The sequence below is a fragment of the Cupressus sempervirens genome, chromosome 2, assembly GCF_028749045.1.
Source record: "Cupressus sempervirens isolate cs-2001-9-10 chromosome 2, ASM2874904v1, whole genome shotgun sequence".
NCBI lineage: Eukaryota > Viridiplantae > Streptophyta > Pinopsida > Cupressales > Cupressaceae > Cupressus > Cupressus sempervirens.
The window spans coordinates 755,368,868-755,392,210 of NC_143119.1; the positions used below are offsets into that span (position 1 = coordinate 755,368,868).

General features: G+C 36.7%; 2 protein-coding genes across 3 annotated transcripts in view; one reads left to right on the forward strand and one right to left on the reverse strand.

Annotated features, from left to right (window-relative positions):
- The window catches only part of LOC149575618 (protease Do-like 1, chloroplastic), a 328,128-nt gene that overhangs the window by 267,067 nt on the left and 37,718 nt on the right, over positions 1-23,343 (forward strand). The window lies entirely within an intron of this gene.
- FEI1 (Leucine-rich repeat protein kinase family protein) overlaps positions 1-23,343 on the reverse strand; it is a 138,436-nt gene that overhangs the window by 74,660 nt on the left and 40,433 nt on the right. Inside the window, exons 7-8 of the mRNA XM_089815384.1 lie at positions 20,138-20,209; positions 19,932-20,003 (exon numbers count right to left, since the gene is read on the reverse strand). Coding sequence (XP_089671510.1) covers positions 19,932-20,003; positions 20,138-20,209 — 144 coding nt within the window. The remainder of the gene's footprint in view (positions 1-19,931; positions 20,004-20,137; positions 20,210-23,343) is intronic.

Sequence of the window (23,343 nt, forward strand, 5' to 3'; positions counted from 1 at the left end):
CATATTGCATATCCTCTTCAAATGTGATGAATAAATGTTGTCATAGAAGGTTGCATGGGTACGTGGGTACGGGAACGGGAACGGGTACGGGAGTGGGTACGGGTGCATATTTTTCAAAATAGGGGACGGGGGTACGTGTGTATGCCTAATTTTTTCTATATGATTAATATTTTATAGAAAATATAAAAATCAAAATATCTGTCATGAGTCATGACATTGAGCATTCAAAACAAGATATTTGAAAATATAAGCCATAAGTCAAATATATATATATATGCTATTGCTGAATGTTTAAAGTATTTTTCATAATAGGGGAGGGAGGTACTTGGGTATGTGAAACTTATTTTAAAATTACACTTTTATATTTATAAAAAATCTGATTTTATGAGTCATGACAATGGTTTTTTAAAACAAGAACAGTGATAAAGTTTGCAAATGTAATGTACTGTTTTCAGTTTCAGATTTCCTATATGTTTGAAATAATAATACATGATAAATGCTTAGATGCATAACAAAGAAGACAGACTTTAAACATGAACAAGAAGATCCTAAACCATATGACAATGACATATTGCAAATGATAAACTTTTGACTTGAACAGTGATAAAGTTTATTGTTAATGAGTATCAAAGTTTCAAACTGATTTGGTATTGAATTAAGTTTGATAAACAGCAAACTAATACAAAAACAAAAAACCAAAAAAAAAAAATCAGAATCTTAATCAAGGTCCTTAGCTATGATGCTCTCCACCGAGTACCCGGTACGTGGGATACGTGTACCCGGTACTTGGGTACGTGGGTACGAGTACCAGGGGTGTGGGTACGAGTACCCATGCAACCTTGCATAGAACCATGTTATGATGACAAACATTGTAAAGCATATTGACAACTCCCACCATGAGTTGTCCCACTTCCCTTCTCAAGGTTGCCAACTGCACTAATAAGAGAATTGTTGTCCATCATTATTAAATCAATCCTTTTCTTGAAGAGCTCAGATCTGGGAACTAAGACAGCTTCGTGTCTATCCAAAGAGACCAAAGTTCAAACGAATCTCTTCCCATTTGAGTTGAAATTGTTGTGGCCCACATCATCCTTTGCTGCACAACGGGATGCATATGCCATTTCCTTCTCCCATACTTCAAAATGGAGCCTTCAAGTGGCATGTCTCATCAACTCCATGACCCAATGTATGAGCACGATATGGAATTTGAACCTTGCTATCAGTAACAGACCTCCCATCACTGAAAACTCGTGTTCCTTTCACATCTTCTAAAGCCTGATATACAATTTCAGAAGGTTTGCAGTATGAATCCACAACACAAAATCATCTTTAACGCCCAAACCTTGAATGCCTATATTAGAATACTCTATAATACCATCACCTTCACATGGATGGTTGTTATCCCATGATGATGCAAGAAAATATCACTGTTGTTGCAAAAGTTAGAATTGTTGCCAACCTTGTGTATTATGTGTAGCAACAATGGAATCATGAAGTGGATTGTAAGGGAAGGAACAGCACCTTCAAGCCTACAACTATGAACCTTAACTTCCATTAATCGTTGTCAATCCTTGTTGAGAATCCCAAGCATGAATACCCAGCCAAGAATAATCTCTCCAGCATATCTAGAAACGTACTCACCAACTCTCCAAGTGCTATTAATAAAAAAATAAAAAAATAAAAACTCCATGTGTCATCAAAAATAAAAACATCATACTCATGTAGCCCATCCATGAAATCATTAACAACCTTCCTTGCTGGTGTACTCAGAGTATACCCTAAGAAATCCATGACCAACAAGATTAGAAAGCCCTCTATTATCGAGGTATCTGGTAGAAACCAACTGATTAGGGCTGGAATATTTATCCCCTCATGCTTATCTCTGTACATGAAACCATATTCCATCTGAAGCTCAAGCATATACAACTCAAAATCACATACCTTTGTGACAACATCTTCATACCTAGAAGGCTAGGATCATAGACCAGCTGTAAACTCCACACTTCCATCTACATACCAATCACCATAAAATGCATTTATGACAAATGTTGTAAGATCAGATAATTAAGGCAGCCTCATACCTCTCCAAGGAGTCTTTGTTTATGATGGGGTTGAGTCTCAACACAAGTGCACTCCAAAGTCTCCTCAAGGATGGCTAAATGAACAACCAAATCTGAATCACAAGTCTCTATCTTTGCATGCATTCATATCTCTATTAGCTGGTCCACCAAATGTGTTCTCAACTATTTCACCTATGACCATGAGTTGAGCCTCCAAGGGGCCCTCCAAGAAAGGTAAACTCATGATTCCCATGATCTGAACATAGATCAACTCAAGCTGTGACTCACACTCCAACCCAAGTCCAAGATCTCATACATTGTTATTCCATCTCCCAACTCAAAAAGTAGATTGTCACTCACCATCTTAACACCCATTTAAAAAACTAGGTTATGAATGAATAACAAACACTGATTTATTAAAGAAAATGGACAGCTGCTATGATGAATACCCAGATCAAAAATATCATTTGTGTCATCAATAATCCTATGGTTGTACCAAACCTTTCACGCATTCCCATTATCATTATCAACAGCCTACTGTGGTTTGCTCCATGCAAAGATAGATCAAATTTGTTCTCACAAAAAAAATCCACTCCATCGCTGTAATGAGATATAGAATCATAATTGTTTGCTGTTTTAAAAACTTTTACGCCCTTTCCCTTCAACTAGCCCATTTTCTGAAGGTCAATTAAAGAATTTCTCATCTACTGCAAACCTTTGTACTAGTGTCAAGTTGTCAACAATTAATTGGAAGGCTGTAAGGGTATATTGAAGGTAGTTATTATCACAAAGGAGTAGATAGCAGATAAATTCACAAAACCTTCAGCTGAGGACACATTTGAGTATTTGAGAGGCATGTTTGGGGTTATGCCCCAACCTATTTTTGAGTAGTTGATGTGGAGATTGCATCAGTCCAGCTGGTATGCACAACCTTATCCATGGTAGCTGCATGTGTGACCAAAGTGATATCATGCGGCTTGGTCTCACATTCATCTCATTTCAGTCTTGTCCATGTCTTAATATATCCTTTAATATCTGGGTGTTTCATTTGCTTAGAAATTTCTTGCATCAGCTCATATAAAGACTTATCACATGTAAACATTTCGTAAACTCTGATATGCAACTGCTGAATTAAAAAGTGATCACTACCCAACAGGATGGCACGAAACTCTGTTCTGATACCTCTGTAATACCCACCCCAGATATGATTTATGCTACGTCTGATTTTTTGCATAATTGTGATGTTTTTAAATTTGCTATGTTTTCTGTTTTTTGTCATTTCTCGATATTGATATGCAAAGCTAAAATTAAATCAAATACTGAAACACAACTACTTCAAAAGCTGGACGCTCAGAATGATTGAAAAACCCTGATGGAAATCTGATTATTATGTTTTTCAAATAACAATTCATTCAAGTCTGCACGAGACTGTCTGCAATAAAAATCTGTTTGTTTTTTTGGAGACTGCAAATGAATGGAATGGAATCTAAGACTCCTGATTTTGTCCAATGTAGTTAATGAATGATGATGCAGATCCTACTGAATTGATCAATAAACCACCTACAGCTGCTATCGACTACTGATTTGGCCTGGGGAGCAAGAAATCTGAATTCGAGGTTGTACAACTGTAGTAATTGGTGTTTTCTCTTGCTCCTGCTGTCTGATCTGACTTCTGGGAGCCTAAAGGTATATGCCAACCTAAATAATGAATGTCAGTATATCCCAATGCAGCTATGAAAATAATAATTCTGGATATACCTCCAAATGCTCTCTTATTCAATTTGCCTTTCCCTCCAATTTGGCTTGATTCCTTTAGTGTTTGCCTCTTACATATTTAAAAAAACTTTGCCAAGTTTAATGTGTAATTTCTTCACACCTGAAGTTTGACCGTACTTAGGGCCTTGTATATTTTAAACAATGGCCCAATTATGAGTTACAACTTATTTTAATCACCACCTATGGGCTTGTGTTATGACCCTCTTATTATAACTTATTATTATATTATGCTAATCACTTCTATTATTATTTTCTTAAAATTTAATTTAGGAAATAATTAAACTATTTTTCAATTATTCATAGCTCACTGATCTGGATTCCAAACTGAGTTGTCTGACCACTATGGGCTAACTGACAATCTTATACTAAAAAATAGGAACTACGCCAAAAAGTCTCCAAGTTGATCTTGGAAGCTTCTTGATGTGTCCTGGTCAATTCCCAGTCCATCCCTATAAAATAGGTATTCCTCCTAAACTCTAGGAGACTACCCCAAACTTTTCAAACTGACTCACAGAATCTGATATTTCTCATATGCCCCCTCAACAGCTCCCCTACATGATTTTCTGGCCTATGAGAACACGTATAATAGGCCAATCATGTTTGAAACACTGACACTAAAGAAGGTGCACAAATAGGGACTCTACCTCCCTTATACAATAAACATAAGTTTCTTTTTAAAAGTCAATGGCATGGACAAATGAGAAAAAGTAAATCTAGAATAGGCCCTTGATTTATGGGCTCTACGGAGAATACCAAAGTCACATTGTTACATTTAATCTAAGTTGCCAGTTCGGATTCTAGTTCGGATGCGGGTTCGACATTTGCTCAAATTTTTTTTAAATTCGGTTCGGATTCGTTTTAGGTTCATCTATACAAGTATTTTTTAATAAAAAAATTATAAATACATAAAGAATATGTTGTAGCAATTAAGTTCATAGACTGCTATTCTAATAATAAAGCAACTTAGCAAAGTACACCACCGCATATATTAATGAATCAGTTCGAATGAAATAAAATAACTTCAAAATACACCACCATATCAATTTTTCAATTCAAAAATAATGTCATCGTTTAGGTTTGTCATTTATGTGAGTTGATGTTTAGATGAGTTATCATGTGCAAATAAACTTTTAAAAAGTTTTAAAATTGAATATAAATAATAAAATGATGTCTTTATAATAGTAGAAAATGTAGACCAACCTACCTTTGCCCATTGCCAAGGCACAAGAACCAAAGTTATCCACAACAAGAAAGCCACATAATTTATATAATTAAACACATGAGTTTGTTAACTCAACTTCTACCCAAAGCAGTTTACCTACGCGAAAATCAAACATGGGCGGTGCTTCTGAGACGTAATCGACAACCCACCAATCTTCCACAAAACAAAGAAAAACGATGAACATGAGTAAATAGTTCAAATTGGGAATACCCAATTGAAGTCGAAGAGTTTTCAACGAGTTGCAATGTCCAAAATGTAAGAGGAAGCTAAGTACCCAATTAAGCGCAAGGTTTGCATGATCTTTTCGAGGATTTTGTAAGCATGAATAATGATGGACAAAACCAGTCGGTTGGTAGGTCATGGAGTCTTCAACACCAAGGAAAATCACTGCTAGACATTCTATATTTTCTGCTTGTGAATGAAAGTCATCACCTAGTCACTACAAAGCCTTTTTGGACTCGCACAGGCTTGCGGAAATTTGTAGGTCATTTTGTCCAAAGTCGTCCAAGGTCCCTGTGGACGACTTTCCACCAATTTACGCACTCTACATGCAATTTTAATCCAATTTCGAATCGAATTCGCATTCCCAACGAACCGACTTCCGACTTCGGGCCTGGGAGGATGAATATGGTAACTTAGCATTTAGTTTATCATGAACAATTTAATCTTTATGATAAGACTTTGGGAATATTTTTTAATTCTTTAGTTAAGATCTTATCTTGGTGCTTTGTTAGTTGTCGATCTTATCCCTTATAATAAATCCCTAGTTGTCGATCTTATCTTCGTGCTTTTTTAAGTAAGAGGAAGCTGAGTACCAAATTAAGCATGGAGTTTGCATGATTCTTTTGAGGATTTTGTGAGCATGTGTAATGTCCCCATCTTATTAGCAAATCAATGGAGGTCTTAGCCTTTACGTTCTCCAAAGGCTAAGTGGAGAAATAAGAAATTGATTAAATTAATTTCTTATAAAGTCATTAAATAAATTAAAAATTAAAAAGTGACTTTATATTTAATTAATTAGAAGCACAATTAATTATTGTATTGCAAGGAGAAGCTTCTAGACAATGCATTAATTATTGGAAAGGGGGAAGCCTCTAGTAATTTAATTTTCTTGAAGCACAATTAATTATTGTATTGCAAGGGAGAAGTTTCTAGAGTGTGTTAATTATTTGAAGGGGGAAGCTTCTAGTAAATGCAATTAATTAATATCTTATTTCCTTCCAGAAGGGTGAAGGAAAAGTATAAATAGAGGTGGGAGCTTCATTGTTTATCATCCGATTATTGTGAATTGCATTTGATAAGAACTTGAATGTGTGAGTTCCAGATCTATTCTTGGCATTAGAGGACGTCTATCCTCTCTTGTGACATTCTAGACGAAATTCCCTTGGGGTTTGGCCTTTGGAATTCCTTATGTATTTGATTTTATTAGTTTGAGAACTAATATTATTTCAGCAATGGTTCAATCTCAGTTTGAGTAAATTCCTTCTTGTTCATGTTATATGGTCTCAAACTCTATGCAAGAACAATAGAATCTTTATCAGCAATTGGTTTAGTTTTTGGGCATTTCCAAGGTGCTCATTACAGTGGTATCAAAGCCCACTACAGTGGTATCAAAGCTCATTACAGTGGTATCAGTGCCCATTACAGTGGTATCAGAGCTATAAGTCCTGCCATCCTATGGAGGTCTTATAGGGAATTTGGGACAGCCAGATAGAGGGAAAAGTGTTTGACAAAATGTCAAAACACTAAAATCAGAAATTAAAAGGGCTAAGCATTTATGTTTGAGCATGCGATGAGGGCTTTATAAGTTCTGCAATACCAAAGCAAAACAAAGTATGAGTTCAGACTTGCAGAGCAAACAGTCTAGTTCATCCGTGTAGAGGGACATACAATCAAGTCATACAAACACAGGGAAGATATTCTTTGAACAAGACAACAGTATGGGTGACCGAGATGACAAGGATACAAGACTAGGCAGAGTCAGGAATATCGGTACAGATCAGGATGTAATGTTCAGACAGTTACTGGGTACATTAGAGGAGGGCAGTGTATGCAACAGGAGCAGAATAGGCGAATGGATATGATATTGCAACTTATGGCTAGACATATGGGCATCAATATTAATCCAAGTGATGTCAACAATGAAAACAATAACAATGGAGGAAACGACAACAATAGGGGCAATACTAATGGAGGCCGAGGCAACAACAACGGTCCTGAGAATAACATTAATGGTAATAATAGACATGGCAACAGTGGGACAAAGGCACATATAGAGTCACTCAGCTATGATGTTGGTGATGTAGCCATTTCAGCGGAGTCAATAGATGTGGGTTTACGCTCTAGTATTACTGATTCGCAATCTGGTGTTGAGTCATGTGTGCAGAGTCAAGAGTCCACATATGAGGCTTTGTCAGGGGATGGCGATGCAGCAATAGTTGGATTAGGAGAATGCAAGGATATTGTCATCTTAGCAGCCACTTTTGTGTCAGTTGAACCATCCAACGGGGAGTTTAGCAGTATGCATGCAGTTGTTGATGTGTGTTCTAATGATGGCGTACATGTTGATGATTATGAATTTTCATCAACTACAGATTTGATTCAGTTTTCTGTTGCGGCAATTAGTGTTGTTCCTATGTCCATATATTTTGATGTGGCTACACCTATTATTCATACAATTGGCATGAGTGCATATGGTTAACCTGTAGCTACATCTTTCTCAATGCATGTTGGTGATGATCAGGATTCCAATCCAATATATACTATGTGGGTGGATACAGGGAAGAAGAGGTTTCATAGATCTTCTACGGAGTTGCCTTCTGGTGACATTCTGACTTCTACATCATCAGCACAAGTTTTGGGTGCTAGGCTGCAGGACATGTGGTTGGTCCTGATGATGTTGGTTTGCAGTTGGTTTAATGTCCACAGGGATGTCATATACTACTTCAATTGGGATCCAAGAGGAGATTGGAGTTCATTGTATTGCTGGATTGCTTGAGGACAAGCAATTTCAAGAGGGGTGGGCTGTAATGTCCCCATCTTTTTAGCAACTCGGTGGAGGTCTTAGCCTTTATGTTCTCCAAAGGCTAAGTGGAGAATAAGAAATTGATTAAATTAATTTCTTATAAAGTCATTAAATAAATTAAAAATTAAAAGGTGACCTTATATTTAGTTAATTAGAAGCACAATTAATTATTGTATTGCGAGGAGAAGCTTCTAGACAGTGTATTAATTATTGGAAAGGGGAAAGCCTCTAGTAATTTAATTTTCTAGAAGCACAATTAATTATTGTATTGCAAAGGAGCAGTTTCTAGAGAGTGCGTTAATTATTGGAAGGGGGAAGCGTCTAGTGAATGCAATTAATTATTATTTTATTTCCTTCTAGAAGGGTGAAGGAAAAGTATAAATAGAGGTGGGATCTTCATTGTTTAACATCTAATTATTGTGAATGGCATTTGATAAGAACTTGGATGTAAGTTTCAAATCTATTCTTGGCATTAGAGGACATCTATCCTCTCTTCTGACATTCTAGACGTCATTCCCTTAGGGTTTGGTCTTTGGAATTCCTTATGTATTTGATTTTATTAGTTTGAGAACTAATATTATTTCAGTAGTGGTTCAATCTCAGTTTGCATAAATTCCTTCTTCTTCATGTTGTATCGTTTCGAAATCTATGCAAGAACATTAGAATCTTTATCAACAATTGGTTCAGTTTTTGGGCATTTCCAAGGTGCTAATTACAGCATGAACAATGATGGACAAAACCAGTTGATTGGTATGTCATGGAGTCTACAACCTCAAGGAAAATCACTACTAGACTTTCTATATTTTCTACCTGTGAATGAAAGTCGTCACCCAGACACTACAAAGCCTTTTTGGACTCGCACAGGCTGCCGGGAATTCGTAGGTCATTCTGCCCAAAGTCGTCCAAGGTCCTTGTGGAGGATTTTCCACCGATTTACTCAATCTGCAAGCGATTTTGATACAATTTCGAATCAAATTCAAATTCCCAGCGACCCGACTTCCGACTTCAGGCCTAGGAGAATGAATATGGTATCTTAGCATTTAGTTTATCATGAACAATTTAGTCTTTATGATAAGACTTGATGGGGACACAACTCAAGAACAGAATGGACACAACAGAAAAGGGAAATTATATTAACTGAGAAAATAAGCTAGTACAAATAGTACAGAGAAAATAAACTTCAAAACATGCCCTAAGGGCTTACAATAGCATAAATCTGGAGATAATTTCTCCTTTCAGTACCTCCTCTCAAACTCCACTCCGAACTGCCTTTTACAATGCCAAAAATCTCCTTAAATAGACCCCGGAGGGTTAAGGACTAGGAGTACATTCTAGAAAGTGCTAGTAGGCATCCACCGACCAAATAGAAGGTTCCAGAAGCCGCGTTAGAAGTCGGTGCAAATCTAGAAGAATACAGAAATGGTAACCGAACTTCTGGGAGGCATAACTTTTGAACCGTAGCTCCGATTGACGAACCGTTTACATTTTCGAAAAGCTCTCGAAGCGCTCTATAGCCATATGGACAAGCATTGCTCGTCCCCCATTTTTCGGCCCTTTTCAAGGTCATTTAATGCCCCTAACCTGACTTTGAAGCATTCTTAGGAGGTCTCCAAAACCCGAAAAACTGCAATAACTTTCAAACCGTGGGGGCCTTTTGACCTGATTCTTTTTCTGGAATACTCTAAATCACAATTACATTCATCTGGCCAATTCACACCTTCTAGGTCACCAAAATGATGGCCAAATTGCATGCTCCTATTTTTTCGGGATTTTATAGCACACTGATAGTTGAACTGTGAGAGTTGGAACCTTTATTTGACCCAAATGGGTGTCCAAAAATGAAACCACATGAAACAAAAACTAAGTCTAAGTACATTTTTTTGGGTGACACGGGATTGCCCTTATACCTCTGGATGCTCTTGCATCAGACACCCAGGGTAGATTGAAAAGTGACCTTGTCACTTTATGAATGGTAGAGGAAATCCCAAATGGGAAACCTCAGCTGCTGAAATCCAAGTTGAGTCCTCGATTGGCCGTCCTTTCCACTTCACCAAATACTCTTCATACTGCCTATTTCTGGTACTCCTACCCACACGATGATCTAGAATGTCTTCTATCTCCTCCTTCTTAGAAGCAGGAATCGGACATGGCTCTAACACCAGCTCCTCATCTGCACCATCATCATGATACTCTGTTAAATCTGCAATGTTGAAAATGGGAGAAATCTGAATACCATCTGGCAGCTCCACTTCATATGCATTTCCTGAGCCATGTTTCTTCAAAATTTTGCAAGGGCCAAATTTCTTCATTTTTAGCTTGTTGTAACTACCGGCTGGAAATCTTTCTTTTCGTAAGTGTACCATGACTAAATCTCCTACTTGGAATTCCTTATGTCTTCTCCTTTGATCAGCCCTAGCTTTATACTCTTGATTCATCTTGGTAATGTGTGCTTGAACCTCCTCATGTAGACGCTTGATATGTTCAGCAAATTCCTCAACTTCAGCACTTGTCCTCTCCCCTTGTTCTATCTTCCTCAGCTCTGGTGCAGTCCTTGGGCTACTCCCATATACAATTTGGAATGGTGATTTTCCAGTACTCCTATTTACAAAGTTATTATAAGCAAAGTCTGCCTGTGGTAGAATCAAATCCCATCCTTTGGGCTTATCCCCAACTAAACATCTTAGCGAATTGCCTAAACTTCTGTTTGGCCATCAGTCTGCGGGTGATGCGTGGAACTGAATTTTAGGTCTGTTCTCAATTTCTTCCACAATGTCCTCCAGAAATACCCCACAAATTTAGTATCTCTGTCAGAAACTATGCTCCTTGGAAGACCATGTAGTCTTACCACCTCTTTGAAAAACAAGTCTGCAATATGGACAACATCATGAGTTTTGTGGCATGGAATGAAATGTGCCATTTTGGAGAACCTATCAACCACCACAAATACTGAGTCATTACCCCTTTGTGTCCTTGGCAATCCAAGAACAAAATCCATACTTATGTCCTCCCATGGCCTTGATGGAACAGGCAATGGCTGATATAGGCCAGTATTGTGACTAAACCCCTTGGCAACTTGACAAACCTGGCAACTCTGTACAAACTTCTTCACATCCTGTGAAATTTGAGGCCAAAAATAATGTTCTCTAAGAATGGCAATGGTCTTATCTCGACCAAAATGTCCTGCCATCCCTCCACTATGTTTCTCCTTAATCAGATTTTCCCTCATGGAACTTCTTAGAATGCACAATTGACTACCCTTGAACAACATGCCATCCTAAATCAAATAGTCTAACCACATGGTTCTATCTACAGCAATAGGTTCTTTACAAGCTTTCCATGCTTCAACAAAATCAGGATCCTCGGGGTACAAATTCTTGAGTTCATCAAACCCAACTACTTCAACCTGCATTACTGTAAGCAATGACTGTCTCCTACTTAGTGCATCTGCAACCCTGTTAGATTTTCCACGTCTATGCTTCAACACAAATGTATAACTCTGCAAGAACTCTATCCACTTCATATGCCTCTGATTCAATTTACCTTGGCTATTTAGGTAATGTAATGCCTGATGATCAGTATACAAAACAAATTCCTTTGGCAATAAATAATGCCTCCATTTCTTTAAGGCCTGAACTATTGCATAGAACTCTTGATCATAAACAGAATACTTCTTCTTTGCATCATTCAATTTTTCACTAAAATATGCAATAGGCTTACCTTCTTGGCTTAATACAACCCCAATAGCGCTGCCACTGGCATCACAATCTACCTAGAAAACCTTTCTAAAATCTGGAAGTGCCAACACAGGCTGTTCTGTCACCTTCTTCTTCAGCAATTCAAAACTTCTCGCAACTGGTGCAGTCCATTTGAACTCTTTTCTATCCCCTCTTATTGTATCGGTTAGGGGTGCACATATGCCACTGAAATTCTTAATAAACTTCCTGTAAAAACTAACCAGACCATGAAATGATCTTACCTCAGTAGCAGACCTTGGAGTAGGCCATTCCAAGATGGCTTTTACCTTCTCTGGATCCATTTTGAGACCTTCGGGTGATATAACAAACCCCAAATAGACTAACTCCCTTTTTGCAAAGATACACTTCTTCAAATTAATTAACAGTTTCTCTTCCCTTAACCTTTCAAGGACACTACGAATATGCAGTAAATGTTCTTCCAAAGTCTTGCTGAAAATTAAAATATCATCCAAATAGACAATAAAAAATTTTCCCAAGAACTTCTTAAGTACCTCATTCATGAGCCGCATGAAGGTGCTTGGAGCGTTCGTTAATCCAAAGGGCATGACCAACCACTCATAAAGACCCTCCTTGGTCTTGAAGGCTGTTTTCCACTCATCTCTTTCTCGAATCCGTATCTGATGATAACCACTCTTCAGATCTATCTTTGTGAAGTACTGAGCTCCACTCAAGCAGTCCATAAGGTCATCCATCCTTGGCAAAGGAAATCGGTACTTGATGGTTATCCTATTTATAGCTCAAGAATCCGTACACATCCTCCACTCTCCATCCTTCTTTGGTGCAAGTACTGCAGAAACTGCACATGGACTCAGGCTCTCTCGAATCAAGCCCTTCCTCAACAGCTCCTGAACTTGTCTATTTAGCTCCTCTGTTTCAGTAGGAGTCATCCTGTGAGCAGCTTTGTTAGGCAAACTAGCTCCTGGAATCATATCTATCTGATGACTGATTTGCCTTATTGCTGGCAATCCATCTGGAACATTATCAGATATAATATCTCCAAACTCCCCTAGTAAATCTGATACTTCAAGTGGTATTTCACTACTACCTTCTTTATCTTTCCTAGGAATCAAAGCATAGCACATATGCTGGTGTTTCATGCCATCTAAAAACTTCCTTTCATCAACAAGACAAATCCTAGCACTGCTACATACCTTTTCACCTTCCTTTTTCATGGGCTTCAATTTGTGGCGAACTCCATCCTTTGTCAGAGAGTATGTGTTTGCATGTCCATCATGTACTGCATGTCTATCAAACTGCCATGGTCTACCCAACAATAGATGGCAAACATCCATCGAAATAACATCACAGAGAACTTCATCATGGTAACTCCCAATTTTGAATTTCACTAAACATTGTTCACTTACCAGGACCTTATGATCATCTTTTACCCAAGCAATCCGATAGGGCTGGGGATGTTCTTCCCTCTTGAGCTTCAGCTTAGAGACCATCTCTTCTGATACCAAGTTATCAGTGCTGCCACCATCAATGATCACGTCACAACATTTATCCTCACACTTGCATCTAGTATGGAACAAACTCCTCCGTTGTCCTGGTTCAATCTCACCACTTAGTAGGACTCTTTCATTTACCAAGGGCTCTCCCCTTCCTGCATCCTCTGAATGTGATGATTGTGCATCCTCATCCATATGAGCAACCCTATCTTGGCCCTCAGCTCTCCTATCTGTCCTTCATTGTCGTTGAGGGCATTCAAAGGCACGATGACCTTCTTCATTGCAATGGAAACAGGTACCACGGAAGCCTCCTCTTCCTTGTCCACGTCCTCTACCTCTTCCTCTCTGATTTCCAAAGTCTTGGTCATGGGAGCGGTTGAAACCCTCATTCCTTTGGTTCCTGCTAGTACCCTCATCTTCATTTTTCTTTTGGGTTTCATTGCGGCCTCCAAATGATCTACCGCTTCCCCTTCCTCCTTGACCGCGCCCTCTTTGTCTTCCTTCAAACCTTTTATTCAGCTTCTCTTCAACTCGTAGGGCAAACTGGTATGCCTCTTCAACGCTAGTCATTCTTACCAGACTTAATTCCTCCTGGATGCTAGGTCGCAACCCACTGATATAACGAGCAACCTTCTCCTTATTTGCTTCTGCATGCCCCGCTCTAATCAAGAGTCGGTAAAATTCCTCTGTATATTCTTGGACTGATCTTCCTGCTTGCTTTAACCCATGCATCTTCTTAAACAAATCAAGCTCGTAGTCCACAGGAATGAACTGCTTCTTCAATTTGTCCACCATGCGATCCCACCTTGTGATCTTCTCCTTTCCTCTTCTGTTTCTTTCCAATTGAACCTCTTGCCACCAAATTTTGGCATGGCCTTTCAGTTTGGCCTTTGCAAACTTAACCCTATCTGGGTCCCTGATATCCTCATACTCAAAGTATTCTTCCAGTTCATTGATCCAATCGATCAACTCATCTGGTTTCAGATTTCCTGAAAATACACCCACTTCAATTGTAGGTCTTTTCCCAAACTTAGTAATGGCCCTAAAAAGCCTTTCCTCTGCATGATTCAGAACTTCCCCGTCAAATTCCTCTTCTGGTCCCATTACTTCTTCTTAATTGTCATCCTCACTGTTGTCACCTGCGACAACATTTGCTCCTCTACGGAGCTCCTCTTGCAATGCCTGTACCTGCCTTTGGAGGGCTCTAACCTCCTCGGGATTAATAGCTCTAGCCCTTCCGCCACACTCTCTTCGTGGAGGCATCTTCTGACTCGAACCCACAACCACACAGTCCTGGTGCAAACTGCCTCAAAGTCGGCGCTCTGTCTACACACTCAAGAAAACCTGGCTCTGATACCACTTGATGGGGACACAACCCAAGAACAGAATGGACACAACAGAAAAGGGAAATTATATTAACTGAAAAAATAAGCTAGTACAAATAGTACAGAGAAAATAAACTTCAAAACATGCCCTAAGGGCTTACAATAGCATAAATCTAGAGATAATTTCTCCTGTCAGTACGTCCTCTCAAACTCCACTCCGAACTACCTTTTACAATGCCAGAAATCTCCTTAAATAGACCCCGGAGGGTTAAGGACTAGGAGTACATTCTAGAAAGTGCTAGTAGGCATCCACCGACCAAATAGAAGGTTCCAGAAGCCGCGTTAGAAGTCGGTGCAAATCTAGAAGAATACAGAAATGGTAACCGAACTTTCGAGAGGCATAACTTTTGAACCGTAGCTCCGATTGACGAACCGTTTACATTTTCGGAAAGCTATCAAAGCGCTCTATAGCCCTATGGACCAGCTTTGCTCGTCCCCCATTTTTTTGGCCCTTTTCGAGGTCATTTAATGCCCCTAACCTGACTTTGAAGCATTCTTAGGAGGTCTCCAAAACCCGAAAAACTGCAATAACTTTCAAACCGTGGGGCCTTTTGACCTGATTCTTTTTCTGGAATGCTCTAAATCACAATTACATTCATCTGGCCAATTCACACCTTCTAGGTCACCAAAATGATGGCCAAATTGCATGCTCCTATTTTTTCGAGATTTTCTAGCACACTCATAGTTGAACGGTGAGAGTTGGAACCTTTATTTGACCCAAATGGGTGTCCAAAAATGAAACCACATGAAACAGAAACTAAGTCTAAGTACATTTTTTTTGGGTGACACAGGATTGCCCTTATACCTCTGGATGCTCCTGCATCAAGACTTTAGGAATATTTTTTAATTCTTTTAGTTAAGATCCTATCTCGGTGCTTTATTAGTTGTCAATCTTATCCTTCACAATAAATCCCTTTTAACTTTTATTTAAGGAGACTCTTTCTCCATGGTATTGAATATCTTGGAGATCATTTTGCATATACATATGTCATGCACCCTATCTTGTGTGCATGCCATGAACAACACACTCAAGCTCATGGTCAAAGTCGATCGAAACAATCAAACTATTCTTTGCGCAAATGTTTATTTGCAACCACCTCTGTCACATTCATTATTTTGTTACCTCTTCAAAGAGGAGTTCCTAAAACCTTTAGAAATAAAATATGCATCACACTTCACTCTCATCAAAAAGATGTTTGAATTTCATATGACATTGCAACAACAATCTAGGTAGGGGGATTCAAATGCAGCCTGATGCTCCACCGATCAGATCAAGCAATTCAAAAGATGTACAATATATGGATGCAACCATCATTCCTACAAAGTCAACTAAAATTTCCAGTTATAAGATAGTAAAAAGAAGTAAAGATGGATAGGTAACTATTGCACAAGACAATGCAACACTATGGTGGACTACACATAGGTATCATTCATTAATAACTACATTGGACATTTTTGTCTTGTCCTAAGCATCAAGTTCTTTTGGCACTGAATTGAAGTTGTATGCACAAAGGTCTGACAAACTTACCCTTTTGCAAGATGTTGATGTGAGGGCAAGGTTCATGAAGGCAATTCAAAAGACGTACAATGTGTCGTAATAACCACATTGGACATTTATGTCTTGTCCTAAGTTTCAAGTTCTTTTGGCACAAAAATATTCTACATCTAAGTCACAAGGTTCACATTCGAATTCAAGATCATTGATCAAAAAATTCGGATGAAATTCAACAAGGGTAAAAATTTGAAAAAATAAATTACATTAAATTTACCTTGTATAAATTTATTTATTTTTAAAAATGAGTAATATTTCCACAATATTACTATCTCAGAACATTCAGTCAAATGTGAATGGAAATCAGTTGCCCAAACAAGTTTATCAAAGTAGGAAAAACTGAAATGCAATCACTTCATACAGCAACACATAGCTAATCATAAGGACCGAGATGATAAATTAATTTAGGGAGCATCTAAAGATGGGAAATACAAAGTTAAGCTAGCGTATGAACGCATATCTGAATCTCATAGATAGGATTCAATTGAAATTCTTTTAGACTTATGTTGGGATTCAGCTTGTCTACCTAAAGTCAGCATTTTCCTATAGGCTGCTAAGCAAAACAGAATTCTAAGTGCAGATAGATTTGTGAAGATGGGATTTGAAGGCCCATCAATATGTTCACTTTGTAAAAATAACTCTGAAACAGCTGAACATTTATTATTTAGCTGCTCTTTTGCTAAAACTTGCTGGTTTTGGTCATGCAACAAACTTAATTGGCACTCGGCTTTCTACAACAATCTTTCGGACCATCTTAAAAGCTGGTCCAAGAAAGGATCCTCAAAGATATAAAACCTATTGAGAATTTCTCCATCTATTTTATTATGGGAGATTTGGAAAGAAAGGCACCATAGATTATTCTTGGATGAGGAGCTATTGATCTCATCTCTCCTAAACAAAGTAGAGGCTAGTATCATAGAAAACATCAATAACAATCTTAGAAACTTGATTAAAGAATAAGGATCATTTTTGGCATGCGATGCAGAAATGAAGGAAAACTGGCAAAAACTTATTAATCCTCAAATGATGTACCCTAAAGCTAGTAAGCTAGCTAGAGTTAGTTGTAAATGGATTCCACCACCAAGGGGATGGACCAAATTAAAGTTTGATGGAGCATCTAGGGGCAATCCTAGGAACGCAGAGTTAGGATGCATCATTCACAACGATAATCAAGAATGGATAGCTAAACGTACCAAATACTTAGGTAAGGTTACTAACAATGTCGCAGAAATGGAGGTATTAATTGAAGGGTTACAACTGAGCTTGGAACTTGGTATCAAGAAGTTGGTTATTGAAGCAGACTCTCAAGTTATTTTGAATGCAATCAAGAGAAGAAGAACTCCTAATCGGCAGCTCAATTCCAAACTAGAATAGGCTATAGAATTAATTGACCAACTAGAGACAGTTCAGATTCAACACATACAGGGAAGGGAATTTAGCAGCGGATACTCTAGCAAATGCAGGGGGCGATGGTGAAAACATACTTATCAAAAAGTATTAATCAAATTGAATAAATTATTTTAAATACATTGACTAAACCGTAAATAGATAATTAAAACATTTAAGAGACTTATTGTGAAATCATTAAATCAGTTACAAAAGCAAACTAATGATAAATATTAGGAAAGTCTATGATAAACTAAAAAGGAATGATATAAGACTTCACAATTTATTAAAATAAAAGGCTAAAATATATAAGAGGACAGAACTCTATAATGGTTAAAATAGTATTTGATCCCTAATAAGGGCTAAAGATAGACACTGGAATCAGTTTTAAAAATATATATCCTTTTATTTCTTTAACTAATGCTCTAAAAAGGATCTTAGCCAAGTATTGTCAGTATTGCAGGAATCCTCACTCTCTACGCTGATGGGAAAACTATAATGGAAAGCAACGAATTTGCACTCAAGACTCGAAAATAATAAGAAGATCTTTCTAATGAAAGGGAAAGTTCATGGATTAAAACATGTATTTGTTTTAAGGCAAAGGCAATGTATTGCTAGAAGATCTAAATATATTGCTCCCTGTGAACAAGAATAGATGTAATTTCTTTTACTCAATAATGTAATTGAGGGCTTCAGCCTTTTGCCGAATATTATAGATAGATAGATAGATAGATAGATAGATATATTTCCACAATATAGTCAAAATAATTTGAAATTGCTAATTAATTAAACTAAATAACTCAATATTATTTTAGATAAAAAAATTATTATATTGAATAACAATATCATATTGAATATCATAAGATTCAGATGAAATTTGAAGAGGGTATAAATTTGCTCAAATTCGAGCTTCATGGATGAAATTCAATGTATCCTTTGTATTAAAAGGAACATGCTTACACCTAGAAGAATGAAGAATCTTGTGACTACATAGAGTGCCTTGTTTCTTATTGATCATAACACACAAACAAGGAGAGTCCAAAAGCATAATGGATACAGAACAAGAAGAGCCAACACAAGACAATTGTATGTCACCTACAAGTTAAGTCAATGACAATGCACAAACAAGTTTGGTTAATATTGATTTGAATGCCGTTGAGCTTGATGAATCTAGCGAATTCCAATGAGGAGTTTGCCACACAAACTGTATTTTCAATTTTGAATGTAATCATCATATTGACATTTTCAACATGACAATATTATTGATAGTTGTCATATTGATATTTTCAAAATGATAAAATATTTATATATTGACATTTTCTATAACTATTTTTCATGTATTATATTAGATGCATACCATCGTCCCCAGATTTATGTCATTAATCCAATATATGGAGCCAACATTGCCATCTATGGAGTAAACATAACTCAGGGAAGGTTTTTAGTAATTCATCATCAAAAAAAATCATAATTTGAAAAGAAAACCAGCAATTGTACTAACCCAACAGAAGAAAATGTATATAGGAAATCTAAAGATGACACAATAAAGTAGTTTAATATATCAAGTGGACACAATTATATTCAGTTTTCAGTGGCAGCATGAAAACACTAGCATTGATAGCAATGGTATAACTACAGAAAACAAGAGAAAAAATTGCTCATTTGCAGAGAATCATGACACAAGTGGACAGGATGAAAGACGCCAAATTTTTATTCCAAGCTGGAAAATCAGTTATTCCAACCTGCATGTATAATGTCTTTGCAATTAACTATTGACAGAAAAGACCATAACTCATACAGTGGCCCTCTACGACATGACATGTCTGCGGTACCCAAACCAGATACACAAACAAAATCAAAAAAAGAGCTTCTAAACAATATCTCATTAAAGGAGTCTACATAATAATTTTATAAATGGATGTAACAAAAATACAGAAGGTTTCAAATGTGTCAAGTACTTCCAGCAGTACTGGGAATAGCCAGAAACTTTCATACCTGCGAGTTTAAAAAAAAATCATACTAACTATATACTGTAGATGACCCTTGAGATAAAAATAAATAAAAAATTGCAAATCACTTACAAGAGTTCATAGACTATATCAAATAAAGACTTCCAAAATAAATAAAGAAATGAAAAGGTCATATGTTCATTACTTACTTTCTAACACAAATTATAATTCATAGTTTTCCAAAAGAAAAGGACACACACTAACCCAACGATGCTAGAATTTATGAGGCTGACTATAATTCATTGAATAATCTGATTTCCAAAAAAAAAACAGGACTGTGCTTATATAGTATATTTATAAAGAAACTTACGAATTCCAGGAGAATGTGTTGAATGGACCTCCAGATGGTATTGGACCAGCCAAGAAATTAGTAGAAACATTGCTTCAAGAATGATCACAAGTAACAAAATTATCATCAAAAAGATGTTACAATATTACAGTGTGCCTGTATATAATGTAATCATAAAACAATTAAGTAAAACAACCATAAACTAGTTGCAACATAAATAAACTCACAATGTTGTAAGTTTTGTGAGTTTTACAAGAGAGGTGGGAATTGGGCCATGAAGCGTATTACTTGATATATCTCTGCAAATTAACAGAGAACAAAATCAAATAGTGTTAAAAGGAATACAGAAACATCTTATAGTAATTAGAGTCGATGTTAATGCTTCAAGATAGCAAATAATATGCTACACAGATCTTCTACAAAGCTCGGACCACATGTTGAATTACAGATGAGAAAAATGCCCACAATTAAGAGAGATGTCCCATGCAATCAAATTTTATGTTATCAACAGGAACATCTAATTGATCCGAACAAAATCAGAACACTTGCTGCGAAGGCATTGTTCAAGTTAAATGCATTAGTCAGCCTGGTTAAATCAAATGAGGACGTCGTTAAAGTAACTGCCCATATGTTTTTAACTTTTTATTTTTTAAGTAATGATGTTAGAACCATTCCTAAGATAAATATTCATGTGAAATAACCTCTTTTGATTTAACTTGTTAGGTGAGAAAAGGAGAAAGGTATTTGGGAATTTAGGGAACTTCTCTCAGAATTTTCTCCTCCACTCATGGGCACTTCTTTGAAATTGGATTGTGAATGATTGGTCAATTGCTAGCCTTGTGGACAGCAAGGATATCAGAGGGCTTTATTGGTGTGTGCGCACGCATGTAGAAGCAGACATTTATCCAGAATTATGTGTAATATTGCATTGAAAGATCAAAAGTATTCCTCCAACATGCACCCAACACATGCTTGCATATGTTGCACATGGTTTCTCAATTCCTCGGATTGATATTAAAAATCCAATCCTTAAATAACTGTGTATCATTATAGTATTATGCATTGTAAAGGTATTATTGGATTTTTAAAAATTTGAGGATTCAAATATTGCAAAATTCCAAGCTTTCATTAAGGTTGATGTGAATAGTCCTTGGTGGTTGAAATATGAGTTTATTAAATTAAAATTTTAACATGCGATTTGTTAATACTTTTTGAGACAAAACATCTCATGTTAAATATGTTTTCCAACCTCTTGGATATGAGTGTTGTGTTTTTTCGTCGCTCTTGATTCTTTGACTTTTTGGACCGAGACAAGCATTTTGACTTGAGATTGTATTATATGGCTACGAGTAGAGTGAAAATATTCTTGTCATTTGGCATTGGGAAAGACCCATATGAAGTGTTGTACAAAGTGAATATTAATGAGATAATATGAATTGGGAACGAAACATTATAAAATTCATCTAATCAACTAATAAAAGCATTTTATCGATTCTGATACATAGTGATGTCCATAGTGATACATAGTGATGTCCATCATTCCAAATTGTATATTTTTCATTAAAAAGCCCCTTTGTAATGGAGCCATACATCACACATGGATTTGAAAAGCACACGACAACACACTAGTCTGATGCATAATGTTGCATACCTTCCTCACATAGTTACACCACCTTGGGGAATGGGGGTACAGCAAAACAATGGGACAAGTTTCTAGGACGGGGCGACAAAGGGGCCCTAATTTGGGGACGATGGGGAAATAGTAGGGAGATGGTGGTGGGGGACAAGGGTGTTGTATATATTATACATATGGCACCTAAAATGCTAGTTATGAAAAGATGTGTTGCAATATAAGATATAAAGATGTAAAAGAGTAAATACTTGAACATCGCATTGGATTGTAACATCTAACATTGACCATAAACAATTGAATTAACAAATAGTCAACACTGGGACGTGTCCTCATTCTCAGCAAAGGTGGCAGAATCTGGTGGCGCCGCTAGGGACGGGGTCCCCAAGTCCTAGATGCATTCCCATCTCCGAGACGTTTAACATAAAGGGGGGGTGTCTTCGTGTTACTATGCTTCCTCGTGACCCTATTGTATTATTACCATGATAAGTAATTCCTATGAAATGTAACTATGGTAATTAATGGATTTCAGTTAAGTTCAATTATGTGAGTTTCTAATGAGAATAGAAGTGTAAATTCTATTACTTTTCGTTAGGTGAATTCTAATGTATATTTTGTTATGGATTACTTCTCTTTGGTTGTATGGAAAATAGGAAATATATTGTTGATGCAAATTTATGATTAGTTTGGTAGTTTAATTTATTTCAATTATATGGATATCTAATCCACTTGTATCAATGAATGCAAGAGGAGAATCATCCCAGAAGCTGGGTATGGAATATGTATACATATACATATATATAAAAATAAGTATAGAATTGTCCTCCATTGTTTGGTGCACTTTGTGTTGCTCGATGCACTGATATAAATATATAAGTATGCATACTAGTGTGTGTGTGTATATATATAGAGAGAGAGAGAGAGATAATAGATACAAAAACATTTTGTGTGTGTATATATACACATATATAAATATTAAAAAATGTATAAATGTATACAAATATAAGGCATTGGCATGTGTTGCTCGGTGCGTTAATGAAAATATAAATACATATAAGTAGACATACTCATATAAATGAATAGATAGATCATTATATTTGTATTGATTAGCACACTGTGCACATTGTCCTCTATTGCTTGGTGCACTTATGACTATATAAATATATAAGTCTACATATATATATATATATATATATATATATAGAGAGAGAGAGAGAGAGAGAGAGAGAGATACAAGCACATATATGTGTCTGTGTGTGTATATACACATATATAAAATATGTATACAAATATAAGTATGGTATTCACATGCGTTGCTCGGTGCACTTATGAATATCTAAATGTATATAAGTAGGCATACTCATATATATGGATAGATAGATCATTATATTCATATTGATGCGCACATTGCTTTCTCATAAATTACTCAAATTTTATGATGTCATATGTTATGCTTTCATTAATTTATTTATATTGAGTCGTCTTGCCAACTTGGCAAAAGGAGAGTTATGCTTGCCACCACCCAAGCTAAAAGCTTGATGGTCAACAAAGGGGAACGCTATTGGTTCTTGCAATTTGGAACAAAGCTTCTTTATTGAACATCTTTTTTTAATTTTACTTTCCCTAGTTGCACTGTGGATATGGCTTGGATTGTGCAAACATTTTGAGGCTCGATCTCTCTCATCAATTGTTCATTAAGCAGGCATGTTCATAAAGCTTGATAGTCAACGAAGGGAAACGCTATTGGTTCTTGCTTGCGATTTGGAACGGAGCTTCTTTGTCGAACATCTTTTTTTAATTATG